This window comes from Corylus avellana, chromosome ca8 (genome assembly GCF_901000735.1).
Source record: "Corylus avellana chromosome ca8, CavTom2PMs-1.0".
NCBI classification, from domain to species: domain Eukaryota; kingdom Viridiplantae; phylum Streptophyta; class Magnoliopsida; order Fagales; family Betulaceae; genus Corylus; species Corylus avellana.
The window spans coordinates 10,886,457-10,905,355 of record NC_081548.1 but is presented as its reverse complement, the minus strand read 5'-3'; the positions used below and the strand labels follow the sequence as shown (position 1 = coordinate 10,905,355).

The window sequence follows — 18,899 nt, the reverse complement described above, 5'->3', positions numbered from 1 at the left end:
CAACACAACAAGAAGAAAAAGTAGCCAAGGCAAAATGTTGAACAATGAACAGGGATACAATCGTTTTAGCATAATATCTATATGGACAGAAATTTTCTCTAAACTGAAAATATCCTTCAACTTATGTAAAATAGTGTCAAGCGTCTATAAACATTTAAAAGGCACATTAAATTTAGTCTAGATTAGTAAACTGCTATTAATGAGGTTAAGAATTTAATGTACATTATAGACACTTAGCACTATTTTACATGGGATTGAGGATATTTCTTCCAGACTGGTTTAGAGGAAATTGTTGTCCTATCCATATCATGGATTGATGATATACAAGAGGTACTGTGACCACACCATACTGTTCGCTTACTAGCAGTTCAACTGAGTCTGCTCTCGAGTGGCTCACGCTATTTGTGATGTCCGTCTATAGTAACAACTACTCTAACATGGATGCACCAACCATAAACAATCATTGGATTCAAAGCCAAACATAAATAATAAACATATTTTGACCATAAGGTCAAGTCCATATAGTAAGCTCATGGTCATTATACCGTATGTACTGATGTATCATATCATATAATGTAAATATTGTTCATTTAGTTAAACATTTATTTATCTTTATAAAAGTAATAGGCTCAAAACATATTATTGAAAATGGTTGCATGCTCAATCCTCTGACATATCACATATTTTTATTAAAGCAATTGTAAGTATTTACTTACCTCATTTGTTCATCCACAAACTCGAAATCTCGCACCCCTGTAACTGCTAAACGCATTCTAACATTATAAACAATGCCTCGAGATCTCATCCTATATATGAAACACCTTAAGCAAGAGTTAGACATACCAAATTTTTGGTCTACAAGTGTTTTGGTATTTATTTAAGATTGAGGGATAGCTAAAGATCACACCTTTTTGGTGTTGAGGGATGCTAAACACCTTAAGCAAGAGTTAGACATACCAAATTTTTGGTCTACAAGTGTTTTGGTATTTATTTAAGATTGAGGGATAGCTAAAGATCACACCTTTTTGGTGTTGAGGGATGCTGTTACAATGCCTTTAGATCTTTACATATAGAGGCCCTCTTATTGTGTTTGGGCTTTCAATGCATGCCTTTTTTAAAATAATAAAAATAATAATAATAATAAATAAATAAAAAAATCTTTTTTATTTATTTATTTTATTTTTTTAAGGAAATTACATTTTTTCCCTCAATCTACCACTCAATTTACCATGTCTTCCAAATCCCCCCAATTTACAATATAAGGTTGCATTTGCCCTCCTCCTTTAGGAAATTCTGTTAAGTCAAAATATTAACTTACTAAAGAAGTTTACTTAAAAAAAAAAACTTACTAAAGAAGTTTAGCATATCATGGCTGGCCGCACCATAGGGTAGCTCATACACCCACTGCACGAGTGGAAGGACCGACCTAAGATTGAGGCAAGCCGGGAACATGCTCTCGGCTTTGTTTGGTAAAGGGGATGGGGTTGGCCCAAATACTGTTTCATCACCATTTCCCAAAAAAATCAATATCAAAACATTCTAATTTTTTCACTTTTTATATCAAATCATTCACTTTTTATTATTATTCAAATAAAAAAATCATTACAAAACAAAATTTTTTCACTTTTTCATACAACTTTTTCATTTTTTTTATACCAAACATTCTTACTTTTTTCACATCAATCTACATCAACTACAGTGTTTAGGCCAACCCATTTGCCAAACACCACCTGAAACTTACTATCAAGCTCAATTACTTGACCCACAAATGATGCAAAATATCCGTTAAAAACCCTGTAAAACTTATAAAAATACAATTATAGCCTTAATTTCTATTTTTTTTTTCTAAAAAAAAAAAAAAATTCTCCTTTTTGACTTATGACCCACGACTAGGGCTTTTTTTTTTTCTTTTCTTTTCTTCATATTTTTCATTTTTCGTGATTTTTTTTTCTCTCAATTTGTTTTCATTTCTTTTTCTTTCTCTAAACTTTTTTTTTACCTTTCCTAGGATATATTTGTTATTTTGGGTCGTAAGAGATGACAATGGTACCTATATGTTAGGATTTAACAAAAAATCACAACCGAATGAAGACGTTGTAATCCTAATGATAAGGGTGATATTACAAAAATTGAAACATTAAAGAATATTGCAAATATGGTGATAGTTTAAGAAGTTAAAATACTTTCCTATTGGTTTACTCATTATAGGCAGCTTTTTTTTTTATTTTTTTAAATTGTGTTTATTGACATGGCAAGTTTATCAACATGTCCCTAATAGCGGGTGTATGACATGTTAAAAGTGATACATGTGGAAAACGAAAAATCATTAAATTTGACTGTAAATAGAAATTGAACTTTTCTTCAGTTTCGCACCTAACAAGCCAATGGCAAGACCTAAGCATGATTATTTTTATAAACTACCAATTGTACGTGGGTTACTTGTCATTTTTCCAATATAAGATCGGAGTAATACACCTAATGTCGAAATTAGAAATTGAACTTTTCCCTATTTGTTACTCATTGAAGGCGCAATTTTTTTTTTTTTTTTTTAATAGTATCAATGACTTATTGATTGACATGGCAAGTTCATGACATGGTGCAAATAATGTGTATATAATGTGTCAAATGTGATATGTGACATACTGAAAATTGTTAAATTTGATCAGGACTAAATTGAAATTATCCAAAAACTTAGGACTAAATTTAATTCTACTATTAAAAAAGAAAAGAAAAGTGACATTCTACCAAACATTGTCAATGGTGACGGATTTCCTGGAAAATGAGCTTTCCATGAAAAGGGAATTCCGGAATTTAAATAAAGCTAATGGTTTCTTTTCTTCTTTCATTACTCCAAAAGAGCACTGTAATTAAAGGTTAGATAAGAGATACATCTGAATATTCAGGCCTAATGCAAAAACCGAATTGCAAAAGGGCATGACTTTCCACGCTCCATAAACCGTAATCCCCTTTTCTTTCGCTCTCTCTCCCTCTTTCTCTCTCTTTAGAATTTCTGTCTCTGTCAATTGGGAAATGTTGAAGTTGTGGAAATGGTACCAGAATTGCTTGGCTGTCCACCCAGTTAAGACACAGGTCATCAGCTCAGCTCTGATATGGGGTGTTGGAGATATAGCTGCCCAGACCGTCACCAACTATACTGCCAAGAAGCATCATCAAGTTCAGGTTAGGACCCATCAACAGAACCCTATTATTCTCTCATTTCTGTAAAATGATTGAAACGTTTCTTTGCTCATTTTCTCTGTTTCTTCAAATGGGTCCGTATTTGGGCAATTAGGTATATTTCATTTTCTTGCAATCTGTTTAATTTTTTCGTTCTTGTTTGTGCAACAATGTTTTAGACAGGGCTTGTTATTGTTTCTATCGTTCTTCATTTTATTCCCTTTAAGATGTAGTGTATTGTGAGGTTCTAATGCAGAAAGGAAGGAAATACATATTGAGAAAAGATTCCAATGAATCAATGATGGGAAATTATGCCTAAATTGCTAGATTGCAGAAGGCAATGAATGGACCTTTTTGCATGGACTAAATGCTCCCTGATTGCTGCAGAATAGTAACAGCGTAAAAAAATCCGCTGGTATCTATACCGGAGAAACTCTGATGCCTAATTCAGTTCCTTAGAAAAAAAAACTGTATGCTCAATGCACAAGATTTCAGTTTAGGGTTTATATCTGGGGTAAGGTGGAGTCAGACTTGGATTATGTCTTCTACTTTAACTTGACCTAAGAGTGCAGAGAGTTGTGACCCATGATGTATCTGGTGGGCCAATAGAGTGATATTATTCCCAACAGTTACTCCCAATGCTCTTATTCGAGGAACTTGGATAATGGGAATTCAATCAAAGTCCCGCGATGATCCGAGGCTTGATCTCATCTGAGGCTCATGTCTTCCTCGGAGCACATCTTGGAGTCGCTCAAATATTATAGCTACAATTCAATGCGCCGGTTTGATTCTCGAGATGTATTTCTTCTTTAAATACCCCCCAACTCTCTTCTTTGACTGCGGGATAAATCCAACCCTCCCTCCAAGACTTGATTGAAAAACCAAGTAATAACATTCTTTGTGAGACCTGAGGGTTAAATCCGACCCTCCTTCAAGACTTGGTTAAAAATAATCTTCTTTGACCTGAGGGTTAAAAGTGACCATCTCTTCAAGACTTGGTTGAAAAACCAAGTAATAATCTTCTTTGACCCAAGGGTTAAAACCGACCCTCTCTTCAAGACTTGGTTGAAAAACCAAGTATTAATCTTCTTTGACCTGATGGTTAAAACCGACCATCTCTTCAAGACCCGAGGGTTAAATCCGATCCTCTCTTCAAGACTTGGTTGAAAATCCAAGTATTAATCTTCTAAATGAGACCCGATGGTTAAATCCGCCCTCCCTTCAAGACTTGGTTGAAACACCAAGTAATAATCTTCTTTCACCCAAGGGTTATATCCGACACTCTCTTCAAGACATGGTTGAAAAACCAAGTATTAATCTTCTTTAACCCGAGAGTTAAAACCGACCCTCTCTTCAAGACCCAAGGGTTAAATCCGACCATCTCTTCAAGACTTGGTTGAAAAACCAAGTATTAATCTTCTTCGACCGAAGGCTAAAACCGACCCTCTCTTCAAGACCCGAAGGATAAATTCGACCCTCTCTTCGAGACTTGGTTGAAAAACCAAGTATTAATCTTCTAAATGAGACCCAAGGGTTAAATCCGACCATCGCTTTAAGACTTGGTTGAAACACCAAGTAATAATCTTCTTTCACCCGAGGGCTAAAACCGAACCATCTCTTCAAGACTTGGTTGAAAAAGCCAAGTTTTGAACCTATAAAATAATCTTAACAATGATCTATGTACCTTTCAATAGGCTAACCTTTGCTCCTCTTTTACCTCAGCGTGGCTCTGTGTCTCCTTGTTTTTGCTCTGGGTTTTCTCCCTATCTCCGAGGGTGGCTTCATGTCTTCTTGTTTTTAAGGGTTGCCTCCCATTCTTGTTTTAGAGGGTTGTTTCCCTATTCTTGTTTTAGAGGGCTGTCTTCCTATTCTTGTTTTAGAGGGTTTCCTCCTTATTCTTGTTTTAGATGGTTGTCTCCCTATTCTTGTTTTTATCCAAGGTTTTCTCTTTGTCTCCGGGGTTGGCTACAAGCCTTTTTTGTTTTTGCCCGAGTTCTTCTTCTCATCTTCGGGTATGACTTCAAGCCTTCTTGTTTTTGTCCAGGATTTTCTTCCTACCTTTCTTCCTATAAAAGAGGAAACATCAATGGGTCCCCTATCTTTAGACCGAGGATACTTTGATGCTTAGGTCTGCTCTATTCTTTGATTAAGAATATTCATATTCCCAAAGTCTAGGGAATGCTCAGTCTTTATTAAAACAAACACGCGAGAAAATAGTAACATGGTTGATAATGTAAATGAATAGATAAAAGAAATACGCGGAGGTACTGCTGATAGTACTTCTTTAGGTGCTCCGCATTCCATTGCCTTGGCAATAATTTGCCATTCGCTGCCTGTAGGTGATAAGTGCGTTGCCTTTGTCCGTAATACTGAGTGTGGATTTGTATACATCATGTGCTTGTTGGGACCATGATTGTTGGGGTGCCTAACACACATGAAAGGAATCCGGTGTTCAGTCAGATGTCCATTCCATTCCAGTCCTTCCTTCCTTCACCTGTGGGCTCCATTCCTTCCTCCTTCCTTTTCTTTTATTTTTTTTTATTCTATTTTCTTTCTTTCCTTTTTCTCTTCTTTTCTTTTTCTCCTCCTCTCCTTTTTTCTCTTCTTTTCTTTTTTCTTTTCTCTTTTTTTTTTTTTTTTTCTTCCCTCCTACGGCGCGCAACCACTCTCCCTTTTCTTTCTTCTTACATTCAGCACCACATGCTTTATCTGCATGTCTCATCAATCTGATGAAAACTATCGTTGATTTAGTGTTGGTTGTCACAAATTCGTTACAGTTGAGTCAACACCCATGAATGAACGTAGATATGAGACATCTCCTTTCGGCTGCTTGACATTATCGCTTGAACTTGTGCTCACCACCATGACCGATTTTTTTATTTTTTATGGGAAATGAATAATTGTTCCCACAGACGGCGCCAAATTGTTAGAACAGTTTCCGGTATGGTGTGAACTGCGCGTTTCGGGGCGCTTGTTGATCTCTGATCTGCATTTGTGATGCTCTTTGATTCTTGCAAAATAGTAAGAGCGTCAAAAGATCCGCCAGTATCTATACCGGAGAAACTCCGATGCCTAAGTCAGTTCCTTGGAGAAAAACTGTATGTTCAATGCACAAGATTTCAGTCTAGGGTTTATACCTGGGGTAAGGGCCCATTTATAGGCTAAGAGGTAAACCTAGATTAGGTCATCTACTTCAACTTGACCTAAGAGTGTAGAGAGTTGTGGCCCATGATGTATCTGGTGGGCCAATAGAGTGGGATTATTCCCAACAGATATCAAGTTTGTGGAAGAGTTTTTCTCGATAAGATTCTAGAATGAACGCCATATTGTAATCAAATAATTTCAATTTCTTTGGCTTGTAGTATAGGTTTATCTTTAGCATATGTTATTCAATTTGACTTTAGGTTTCTGAAAAATCATGTTTGCTTCACTAGATCAAGGTAAAGTTTCTTGGAATGAGTCTTAATCCCAAAGCCACTGTAGTAAGATGGTGCAGGCATGCCATTGGAAGAGAAGTTTGCAAAAATAGTGGCAGATTCTTGCTCTAAACAAATATAATTAAAAGAGAACAGATCCAACATTGTAACTAAAATCTTTGAATCTTTTTTTGATAATTAGTCTTTGACTCTTGACATAGGTACTCTGAAGCATCTTCTCCAATATGTGGCACTTGCTTAGGAGCTGAATATTCCATGCGATAAAGTGATGACAATTTGTGAGTCTATGTGATGCCAGAGAGATAAGGTAACATGTCTATAAGTGCTTAATCAATGGTATAGATTTTACCTATAATTTCTTAGCGTAACACCTCAGTCCTACATTGGGAAGATAAATAGCTCACATAGAGTGAGTAAATTATAAAGGCTCCGTGCTAAGTTCCACATTGTTTCCTTACTAGGTGAGATCGGGTTTTATAAGTGATTCTAAAGAACTCCAAATCAATTAGTCATTTTGGAGTGATATCGTAGACGTGGCTAGCGTTTTCCCTAGGTTATTATTCTAAGGCTTTGTAGATTATGAAAGATTGAATACGCTTAAAGTGTAAGGACAAAGTGGCTAAGCCATAAAAGAATTGATTGCTAGTATTATATAGTTTAAGGTTGACATTGGATGAATTAATTGGTGGAGGGGACGCTTTACAAGGGTCCAAGGTTTAAGAGCAATAAATCATTGGAAATTTTTTGACTTTGTGTTTAAAAGGGTGTAGCAGAAGAGTGTGCTTTAGAGTTGCAAAGGGGCAAGACAGGCAAGTTAGGGGGCTGTCAGTGGAAACCTGTATAGAGGAAGAGGAAGGAGAAGACGAAGAAGCGGAGAGAAAGAAAGAAATGAGGCACTGATGGCGTTCCAAAGCACAAACGTTCATTAAGGTTTAGTATTCCTTCATCATCATCCTCTTCCAGAAAAGCTTTTCTAGAAATAAAATTTAACATTCCTTTATAATCAACTTTAGAAGATGCCGTTTTTCTGTTAGATGGCAACTCTCAGCGGATAGGATGTTTCTTCTTCTTTTATATCTAATAGAAGAGAGTTTCTAGGATAGATTTTAATGTTCCTTTATAATTCACTTCACAAGGTGAGCTTTTTTCTTTAGATGGTAACCCTAGGCAAATAGGATGTTTTGTTGCAAAGAGACATCTGGTATTTAGGCAGCATTAGCCACTGCTATATTCAAGTACCCCTATTGTACCTCCAGCCTGTGCAGAAGGAATGTATGCTCGTGATCACAACTGGTCCATGGCGGCAAGTAACTTGCATGCTTACATGATGATCTTGCAGCATGCTAGACAGCGCGGTGTTGCCACTTGTGCTCTGCCTGCCAGTCCACTAACTCTTGCTTCCTAGCAAGTGGAGCCTCCCTTATGATCCATGATGTCTAGCTAGTGCATGATCAGCCCATACTTATTTGTGAGGGGGAGCTTGGCCCACACCTATGCCATCTTTAAGCTTTAAGCCCAGAGTAACATCATACCCACACAGCAAAGCAGCAACCCAGCTTTCATGTTCATGATCAGCTTTCATGTTCATGTTCATAAATTCAAGACTCTTGAGATCACCCGGATCTTCAGTGCCTGTGTAGCTGCTTACTTACTTGATTGATGAGAGTTTGTAGTCATCATTATGTAATTTTATGCTGTTGCCAGTGGGTTTGGCTCTCTCTTCGAACACAAACTTCTAGATTAATTTTTCTCTTTTGATTGAAGACTGGCTCAAATTATCTGAACCACTTTTTCTTCTATGTGGATAATGTTCTCCATGAAGTTGGCTGATGTGGGTCATGTCTAGGCTTCTTTGTGCTTATAATGGTTGGTGTTTCTGCCATTTTTTCATGTTTAGAATGGTTATAGTGTTTATTTCTGTAAATTGATGTTTGGAGAGGATAAGGTAATTGCTGCAGCCATGAAAAGTAATGGGAATTGATGAAAATTAGAATGGGCAACATCATCCTCATGATATATGTTCACAGGTTGAACATGTTTCAGCTTCTTTTGGACTGCATACAGGTTTATTAAAATCAGGAATTTGATTCTACCCATAGAATAGAAAGAGAAGAAAAAGAACAATAAATCAGTCACTTGTTGTTTGGCCAATATTTTTATCTATAAAAGAAACATATTCTCTGCTTTTACAAATAAGTCTGATACCCTTTTTGCATGGGCACAGCTTCTAATTAATCACTGTCATCACTGGCCTATCGGTCACCAAATTACAAAGGGCACCGATTTCATTTACCACAATGCAAGACAAGAATATGACCGAAGTATTATCCCTTATATTCTCTGTGGAACGACAGCCGTGGTTACTGTTAAACACCAGCGATTATGCAGAATATTGTGGAGTCAATTGGCACACCCTTTCTGCACTTCTCAATTGTAGTTTATATGTAAACACTGACATTTTTGCATTTCTTAGCAATTTTACTTTTTCATGTCATGTGATGTGACTGGTATCATTGGCCTAATTGCGTGTCACGAAAGTTTTAAGCCACTACTTATCTGTTTTGTTAGGATGACCAATCTATCTTTCATTCATCAGGATGAAGATAAGCAACTGAAAATCAATTGGAGACGAGTGGCTACGACCAGTTTGTTTGGGTTTGGATTTGTTGGGCCAGTTGGTCATTTCTGGTAAGTATTTTTTACTCTTTCAGGAATAGACCTCTACTGACAGATTGGGTTTGCTGTTGATCGAAATGAAATGGGCACTTATGTTAGTGCTTGTTGAAATACTCGTGACAAATATCTGAACCTTGGGGGAATCTAAAAGAAACTTGCTAAAAATCGAGAGTAAGTTCAACGAATTTTGCCATTTGTTGTGCTTCAGGGGATTATAGTGTAAGGCTATGAAGAGTGCACCCGTATGCACGCATGGAAGGTCTCCTTCAGCCACATGATCTTTTATACTTCTCTTGATATGTGCCTTGCCTGTTTCTAGAGGGAAATTTTAGTTACTCTTTAAGACCTGTCTTTAATTCGTTCAGTACTTATTTGATTTTTTTTTTTTTTGGCTCTAAAAAAAAGCCAAAACACACTTTTGAAAAAAGCTTAAAAATGAATCTTTTTCTAAAAAGCTCTTTCTAGATATAAAAGCTTTATTTTCCAACACAATCCCAAACATGCACTTAGTCAAACCTATGTGTCGATTTTGTGTTCTCTCTTTTGGTGAAGTTCTTGATTCCTACCTCTTTTCACTTTGCCTTTTTGTATGTAAGCGAACCCAAAAGCATTTGAAGTTGGAAGTGTGACACTCCGGTCTCATATTAAGAAGATGAGTAGTCCACATAGAGTGAGCAGTTTATAAAGATATTTATGGGTGCCAAGTCTCACATTGTTTACTTATTATATGAAATTGGGTTTTATAAGTGATTCTAGGGAAACTCCAAATTGACTAGTCTTTTTAGGGTGATAGCACAAATGCGGCTAGCGTTTTTCCTAGGTCATTACAAGTGGTATCAGAGCCACCTAGTAATGTGATGTGAAATTGTCAGCACCTCATGACGTGGCCCTGACGAGAGGACATCAGGGGTTTAAGCTAGGGAGTGAATTTGTAATGCTCTGATCTCATATTGAGAATATGAGTAACTCATATAGAGTAGGTTGTTTATAAATACATTCATGGTTACTAAGTTCCACATTAATTGTTAAGTGAAACTGTGCATTATAAATGATTTTAGAAAAGCTTCAAATTGACTAGTCATTTTGGGTGATGGCGTAAATTCGGCCAATGCTTTTCTCTAGGTCGTTGCAAGAAGTTTGTTGGTGAGTTCAACATGTGGTTGACTGCATCAGAGCATTGCTTGGAATTTTCAATTAGAGGCAAACTCACCACAGGCATATGAGGCCATGTTCTAATTGCCTGATTTTAATTACTGCTTATTTCTCAATGGAATTTGGAGGTCCTGAAGATTAGACTCTGTTAAAGCTATAAACATCCCGTCCCAACAGCAAGAAAAGAGAAAATGGAAAAGGGAAACAGAACTTTTAGTACCATTAAGAGAGGGAAAGGGAGAGGAAGAGAGAGAGAGGTGTGTATGAGATTTCTTTCACATGTAAAAAGAAAAATAAATTGTATAATAGTTTATCAATCTATTTCTTGTTACTCTTTTGTAGGTACGAAGGCTTGGACCGCTTTATAAGGTTGCAACTTCTATTGCGACCCAATTCCTTTCGGTTTGTTGCTACTAAAGTTGCTATTGATGGGTTCATCTTTGGCCCGTTGGATTTACTTGCTTTTTTCACTTACATGGGTTTTTCAACTGGAAAGAGTGTCCCTCAAATCAAGGAAGATGTGAAGAGGGATTTTCTCCCGGCCTTGATTTTGGAAGGAGGCATATGGCCAATAGTTCAAGTTGCAAATTTCCGATATATACCTGTGAGATATCAGCTTCTTTACGTCAACTTCTTCTGCTTGCTGGATAGCTGTTTCCTTTCATGGATCGAGCAACAACAGGATGCTCCTTGGAAGAAGTGGTTGACATCTATTCTACCTTTGAAGGAACAAAAAGGGCAAGGTGGGTGATGGCTCTTCAACTTGTTTCATCTTCATCCCAGGCCTTGCTTTGATCATAGCGGAGATACATGTCAGAAAAGTAAAAGAGTTCACTGAAAATATCCCCCAAATGCCAAGTTTTTCAAAAGTTGGGATGTGGGAATGATGAAAATTGTTCTCACGCTGACATGGTTTTCACTTGGATCAAATACAAGGAAATTAACATTGCTTGTTACTCATAACATTTTAATCAATAAATTGTTACTTCTCTTTGCTATTGGTTTTGAGGTTTTGCTTGGTGTTGTATCAAATGGGGTATATGATAGATTTTGCTGTCTCGTACTCCCTGTTGAAATAGTTCACAGATTTGAGCTTTGATTTTTTGTGATAAGTAATGAATGAAGAAAGTTTTTCTCTAGATATTTACGAAGGAATGTAATGAGAAATGAAAGATGGAGCAAGTACCATCAAACTGGCTTAATTGGGGAATCTTGGCCTTTAACAAGTATTAATAAAAAACTAAAAAAATCCATATTAATAAAAGTTTTTTTTTTAATAGAATGAGGAGAAAAGGGTTCCAGGGGTATTAATAAAAGTTTCTTATGAATACATGAACTTGGATTGAAATCAGCGGCGCTCATGAAGCTTTTGTGAAATGGGTAATCAATGGGGGGGACTAGGAAGGATACAAATCTGGAATGAGTAATTATTAGGATGGTTTTCCGGGTACCAAGCAAAATGGAATAAGATCTTCTCCGGTTCAAATGAATTGGAGAATATCCAGTTAATTACATTTAATGTGTATTTTTATCTTTTCCCTTTTTAATGGGATAAAAATACTCCTCTAATATATCTAATTGAGAGAAGATCCTAATTTCAAGCAAATCATGTTAAAAACCCTTGTTTGATGAGCCTGCATTAGATAAAGGTTGCCCATGGCAAAGTGACTGGAGTTTGGGGCCGTGATTGGTGATTTAGAGCAGTCCACCGGAGTGGCAGCATAAAAAGATAGAAGTACTGTAATATTATTGCAGAGTTATCTTGAAAATACTTTTCGTCATTTATGGCGCTGGGTGGTCACCGGAATAACTCAACTCGCCTCACCTACCATATTTTTCTTATAAATAGAACTTACATATTAAGTCATTCAATAAAGACGTAGTCTTATCGGGTTCGGGCTCTCCACTAAATCGCCCCAAAATCTATATATTCTCTTTCTTTCTTGCTTCCGCTGCTCTCTTATTTTCTTCATTCTATAATAAATTTCTAGTCACCATGTACTGGGAATTCAGTGGCTAAGCTGCTATGATGAGCATCATTGCCTGTCGCACTTGGATGATCAACATGAAGTACTAGCACATGTTGCAAATGTCCAACAAGCCTGAGCAAGAAAATTAGAGCTATTTGAATACTATTATTAACAAAAAGGAAGTAATCTCTCTCTCTCTCTCTCTGTGTCTCAAGGGGGAAAAAATTGAGCATCAGATACCAAAATTCCCATCAATATTCATCTCTGCTATCTTGATTTGAGGTTGTCCTGGAACTCACTGCTTGAGCCAGAAGGGTCAAGACCATACTCGCTGGTGCTTTCACTATACTTGCTGAAGCCATACTCCTGACTCTCCAATGCCATACTGAACTTCTTCATCTCTTCCATGCATTTCTGGGCATCAAAATTTGAACTTCCTGAATATCCGTACAAACTTCCAAGTCCCGGTGGCATTCCTTCATCAAAATCCATCAGAGAAACATGTCCTTCTAGAGCATGAACTATCTGCTTGGTTTCAAACAATTTTTTTTAATTTTTGTTTAGCATCACTGAACATATGTTATACAGAGTCTAAAATTCATGGGTAAAACAGCACAAGAGCATACATCAGCATGGCTGTTGAACATAAACTGATAATAATGATAAATTCTTTGGGAATAAGTTCCCTGTATATATATTTACACTTCAGGAAAGAACTAAGATAAAGCTATTCAAGTCATAAACAGTCAATTTTCTTCCCCTTGCCCAAGGGAAGGCATTTTAACTGGTAAAGCTTATACTATTTCTTTTGTCCACATTAGTGGGGTTTGAGGCTCCTCTACCACTTTCTCAAACAAAGAAAAAGTAAAAGAGAAAAAAGATTACTTGGCTCATTCGTGGTCGAAGCCATGCAGAATGGCGCACGCAAGCAGCAGCACAAGCAACCATTATAGCCATCTCACTGGTGTTGTAATTACTCAGTAATCTTGGATCAACAAGAGCATCAAAATTTCCATTTTCTAGTGCCTGAGAGAGCAAAGGCCTAGCCTATATTGCCAAGACAAAAAATGTTTTCGTTAATCATATGAAGGCTCATACTTCTCCATCTAAGAGTACATCAAGTTCAAAAGGAATGATACTGTGATTCTCTGTTTTCTAATTTTTTGGTGTAGTTTAGAATCAACATAGTTTTTTTGACCCTTTTGAATCAACAAGTTTGGGATCAACAAATATTTACCAGTCAATGTTTTCTTACAGAAAAATATGAAGATATTATCATTCACCAAGTACCTTAGTGCTCACATATTCCCAGGGAAAGATCTATGAATAGATAAATATCTTGGTTCTATCCCTACATATAGAGGGTATTATAGCAATGATGCAAGAGAACTCACCCAGCCAACCAGGCCCTCATTCCTTGAGGAGTCTATTTTACTGATAGGCGGACGTCCAGTTATGAGTTCTAAGAGCATGACCCCATATGAGTAAACATCTGATTTATCTGTTACTTTACCACTTGATGCATACTCTGGAGCTAGGTACCTGTATGCAGTGAGCATTTATGTTCAGGGAAAAATACTTATGAACTCAATGCTTGTCATGCTCAGGGTTGTCTTACATGACTTGGTCAATGATAAGTTAGGGTCTGTTTGGGTGTATGTTTGAGGGGTCTAAAAGTGTGTTTAACAAGTAAAAAATTTGTTTGAAGAAAAAAGTTTCCGTTTAGTAAAAAAAATTGAAAGCGCTTTTAAGGGTCCAAAAATGGCGAAAACATACTTTTGGCAAAAGTTTAAAAATGAAGCTTTTGCCAAAAAACGCTTTTTGACTTAAAAGCTCTATTTTTCAAACATAATCCTAAATATGCTCTTAATCCTAGACAGCATGAGGTGAAATGTTGAGGAAACTCAAAAAATAGAAAGATGAAATTCAACTTATGAATTCAGAAAGTAGACCTATGCTTGGTCTGCTTAGACCTAGTTAAGACATGAATGCCAGAGGATATTCAAACAGCACTAGCTAAAAAAACAAGCTAACATATGAAAGCCAAATGATCACATAAAAGAAGAAATAGTAATGGTATTTATACTACATTTTTATCTCACAATGTTGATTTGTCAGTCCCAACTAATCTTTGATTTTATTTTTTTTTTTAACAAGAATTGATTGAAGGGTGGGTGAAGATCACCACATCAACATTATGGGATAAAAATGTAATTTTTAGCATTACTCAAAAAAGAATATATTAGGATTAACTTCACAAAGGCCCCCCTGAATTTCCATGCATTTTGAAAAGATCTTCCATAGTTCAAAAACTCTCAATTTCACCCCTCAAACTTATAATTTGATGCAATCTATCTCATCCGTTAGGATTTGGCGTTAAATCCTAATGGAGGCTATGAAAAATACCAAAATACTTTCAATTTTTCATTTTTTTTATTTTGTTTTTAATTTTTAATGTGAAATTAAGTGTAAATTTGGAATTTTATAAAAGTTTACGGGGTATAAAGGTCATTTCATCCATTTTAACGTATGTTTAACGCCAAACCCTAATGAAGGGGCTTTATTGCATCAAATTAAAAGTTTGAATGGTAAAATTAAGAGTTTTTAAACTTTTGGGGAGTCTTCTTAAAACACGTGGAAGTTCAAAGGGCTTTTGTAAAGTTTTCCCAAACTATTAAGATAATTCCAGCAAGGCTAGGTTCATCCCAGACAATAGAATAATTATATGAGTAGTCCACATGGCTCAGCCTCTAAAGCTATAAGATAAGAACATGATCTTACTTACCCAAAGGTTCCTACCACTCGAGTGGAGATATGAGTTACGCTAGCATTAGTATCTGAAAATATTTTTGCCAGTCCAAAGTCGGAAACCTGAAAATCATACTTGAGTTCATCATTGATGAAAGACCAGTAAATTGGCAAACATATAAAGCGATTCTCGCCTTTTCACTACATTTCATCTCATGTATGAATCATGAATTAATGTGCCCTAAATTGTGGACCTACCAATACAAAACAAATATAACAACCAAAATATTGCCTAATCCAAGCATCCAGTTATACAGATACCTTAAGAATGAGGGCTTGAGTTTAAGGAGCTCAAGACTATTAAGATGCAATTTTTTCACTTTCTTTACTTATTCATCACATGTATAGTTCAGTGAAAGAAGTATGAGTCTGTTGCTAAACTATAACAAATACTAAATAATAGCATGAGTCCTACCTTTGCCTCAAACCTGAAGTCAAGAAGAATATTAGATGCCTTGATATCACGATGAACGATTGCTGGATTACCTGTGTGCAGTCAAGAGTTATTTCAATTAGAACTGGACTCCAATGCCAAAAAATTCTCAAGCAAGGTGTTGCATGAGGTAAATGCTCATCCAATTGGACAAGGATTTCACTTTATAGTGAGAGACATAACAGCTGATTTCAAGAGGAAGTTGGCATTCGATTCGAGACAAATAGCATATCTGCCAATGTTATTAACAGTTTCCTGCACAAAAATTCCTCAGACTTGGACTCCAATCCCTATTAAGACACAATCTGATTAAACATGATCAAATAATAGCCAGCAGCAGAAACGTGAACACCAATGAAAAAAAACAAGAGAGAGATAGAAGCTGAACAGGATATCAGATAACCAAGGAGAAGATATAAGATTGCAGTTGCTGAGCTTTCATTTACAATTGTACTTTGTAACAGTAGATGTCTTATCTTTGGATTCAACGACAATTAGAATCGTGTAACAAACTCTTCTAAGTGTATATATTAATACAAAACAAAGGCTATTAAAAAGTTGTGAAGCCAAAACTTCTTCCAAACATTGTGTTTGTTTAACCCCAACACCACATTCATAATCCATCGTTAAGGAAAAACATCAAGTGACTAAATTACCCAACTACATTGATTGATTGAGAGAGAGAGAGAATCTGCCAAGAACTCACAATCTTCATGAAGATATGCTATTCCTTTTGCAGACCCAACAGCAATTCTCATTCTAGCTGCCCATTCAAAAACAGGGCGCCCTTCTCCTGCAATGCATTGTATTAAAGTATTGACACCATATCCAAAAATAGAAGAAGATTATAATGCTTATTTGTGGGAAACAGCATACAGATAATAGACTTACCATGTAAGTGGAATTCCAAGGTATTGTTTGGCACAAACTCATAAACAAGCAACCTCTCTGCCCCAGTAACGCAATAGCCAAGCAATGAAACAAGATGTTTATGGTGCACCCGACTAATGGTCTCAATCTCAGCCTGAAACTCCCGTTCCCCCTGCCCGCTGTCTTTCTTTAACTGCTTAACTGCAATTTGTTGCCCACTGGGAAGGATTCCCTTGTTGACATACCCAAAACCGCCTTGCCCGAGAAGGTTGGTCTCCGAGAAGCCATTGGTGGCTACAACTAGCTGATCATATGTCATGGTTCCACTTGAGAGACTCAAGGCAGGTGGGATTGGATTTCCAGATCCTGAGCCCTCACTGCTGCTCATGCCAGGATTTGGTAACACCTTGAGCATCAGTGCCCCTAGCAAAACAACATTCTTTTGTGGATTAAATAATTCAGCAATCACCATGAGTGCATATATATATCTTACAATTAACCATGAAAATTGGTTAGAAAATCATAAGCATGTGCAAATAGCAAGACAAATTCCAAATTTGAGCTGCATATTAAGATCATGTAAATTAATAACAGTTTCAGTATCACTAAGCCAAAGAAACCAGTAAAGATACAATAATTCAACAATGGTTGGCAGATAATCCATGTTAAGTGAAGAAAAAAAAAAAAAAAAAAAAACCCCAACTTGGGGAAGTTATAGAAGAAAATTTTACCAAAGCATAAAACAAAAACGACTGATCTCTCACCTTTAGGCGCCAAGCCGTGCAATTTGTAGTGATCCTCCACAGGCCCATGATTCTTTTTTCTCCTATATTGGCAACAAACAAATAAAAGGGCAAGCGCAATTATAACAAGGAAAATCACACCAGTGAGAAATCCAACCGCAAGCCCTGCTGATATATGAAAATGTCCATTAATGGGCGGCTTTACCGGCAGACTCCGGTTTACTAGTGGCGGTGGCTCTGGGGGAGATGTCAGAAACTTTGGAGCTTGGAGAGAAGGAGGAGGAGGTGGCGGAGATGCCAATGCCGATGGTGGCGGTGAGCCACTTGGCCTTTTTGTAAAGGGCGGAGCTAAAGTTGGTTTTCGAGGAGGAGGAGGAGGAGGTGTTGGCAGTAAGGGAGGGGCTGATGTGGGTGGCAGAGAAAGAGTCGGCCCTAATGGAGTTGCCGGGGGTGGAGGAGATATGGGAGGAGAAGTGAGTATTAATGGTGGTGGTGGTGTTGGAGGTTGAGGAGGCAGTTGTGGTGGAGATATAGGAGGAGTGGCTGTGACTGAAGGTGGTGGTGACGGTGACGGTGACGGAGGAGGAGGAGGAGATATAACGGGCGGCGTTGGAGTTGCTGGAAGAGGCAGCGGAGGAGAGGTTAGAGGAGGCTCTGAATTCATAGGCGGCGATGCTACCACTTGAGGAGGAGGAGGAGGAGGCAAAGAAGCCGGCCGCAGGGGAGAAGTTGGCGCTATTTGTGGACTAACATATGGAGCTGGTGATGGTGGTGGTGATGACAGCCTGGTTGCAGGTGAAGGAGAATTAACATATGGAGCTGGTGCCTCTGCTGAAGAAGAAGAAGAAGACATTGACGAGTTGTTCATGTGATTGTGAGAGCATATCCTGGAAAGTATGTAATACTAATAAAGTGTGAAGTGGTTGTAATTTGTAAAGGTTATTATGCATGATCTTTTGGCCTCTTCAATTAATATTGTTACTTATTCACTTCATATTCCCAGGATATATCATCACGGGGGGCTGCAAGTGGAAGTGGAAGTTAAGTGCTCTACAACCAGAAAGTTAATTAATAGACTCTTTGAGAAATTCATAGTGGATATCCAGGTCATGATCACTCTCCCACTGTCGCTATGACCAGACTTGTGCTCTTGTGACTTCTTTTTATTTATTATATACAGTTAAGTAGTGTTTTGGTAGCCAAAGACAAGAAGTAGTTAATATATATAATATATGATAAATGGATTATGGTTTTTCATTGTTAAATCTTGCTTTTGTTTGGTTCCCGCTTCATATTATATTAATCCAGCTCCAGCCCGTGATTCAGTTTCAGTTTCTAGCAAACTGGGCTGTCATATTTGGTATAAGAAAGGTAGGCGAACATGGGGGTCAATTTGCAATCATGTAAAAGAAAGCATGCACGAGACAACTCTTTCTTCTACCTCAGAGCACCGAGGGTCAAATTGGGGAGGGACCACGCGGATAATGCTCAGATGTAAAGGCAATTGACTCGTCTCTTGGCAATATTGTCTTGAAGAATCACCAAGCTTAACACTTGAAGTAGGAGTTGATGGGGTTTCCTTTGGATTTGCATCGTCAGAGCATGTCTCATGTCCATCGAAAAAGAACAAAAC

At 37.3% G+C, this 18,899-nt stretch overlaps 2 protein-coding genes across 3 annotated transcripts; one reads left to right on the top strand and one right to left on the bottom strand.

The window, feature by feature from the left end:
- The first annotated feature begins 2,851 nt into the window (after positions 1-2,851).
- LOC132190512 (uncharacterized) lies at positions 2,852-11,583 on the top strand. The gene is made up of 3 exons (XM_059605524.1): positions 2,852-3,180; positions 9,211-9,302; positions 10,785-11,583. The coding sequence occupies exons 1-3, from the start codon at positions 3,031-3,033 to the stop codon at positions 11,191-11,193; spliced, it is 651 nt and encodes a 216-aa protein (XP_059461507.1). The 5' UTR covers positions 2,852-3,030; the 3' UTR covers positions 11,194-11,583.
- A 726-nt stretch (positions 11,584-12,309) lies between these two features.
- On the bottom strand, positions 12,310-18,222 carry LOC132189975 (proline-rich receptor-like protein kinase PERK15). 2 transcript variants are annotated; one of them, XM_059604839.1, is made up of 8 exons: positions 17,288-18,222; positions 16,545-16,946; positions 16,360-16,446; positions 15,636-15,706; positions 15,198-15,283; positions 13,807-13,954; positions 13,298-13,459; positions 12,310-12,937 (listed from the first exon to the last, which is right to left on the bottom strand). In XM_059604839.1, the coding sequence occupies exons 1-8, from the start codon at positions 18,132-18,134 to the stop codon at positions 12,680-12,682; spliced, it is 2,061 nt and encodes a 686-aa protein (XP_059460822.1). In that variant the 5' UTR covers positions 18,135-18,222; the 3' UTR covers positions 12,310-12,679. The 2 variants fall into 2 exon arrangements, with proteins under 2 accessions (XP_059460822.1, XP_059460823.1); XM_059604840.1 differs by lacking the exon at positions 13,298-13,459.
- Positions 18,223-18,899: the final 677 nt, after the last annotated feature.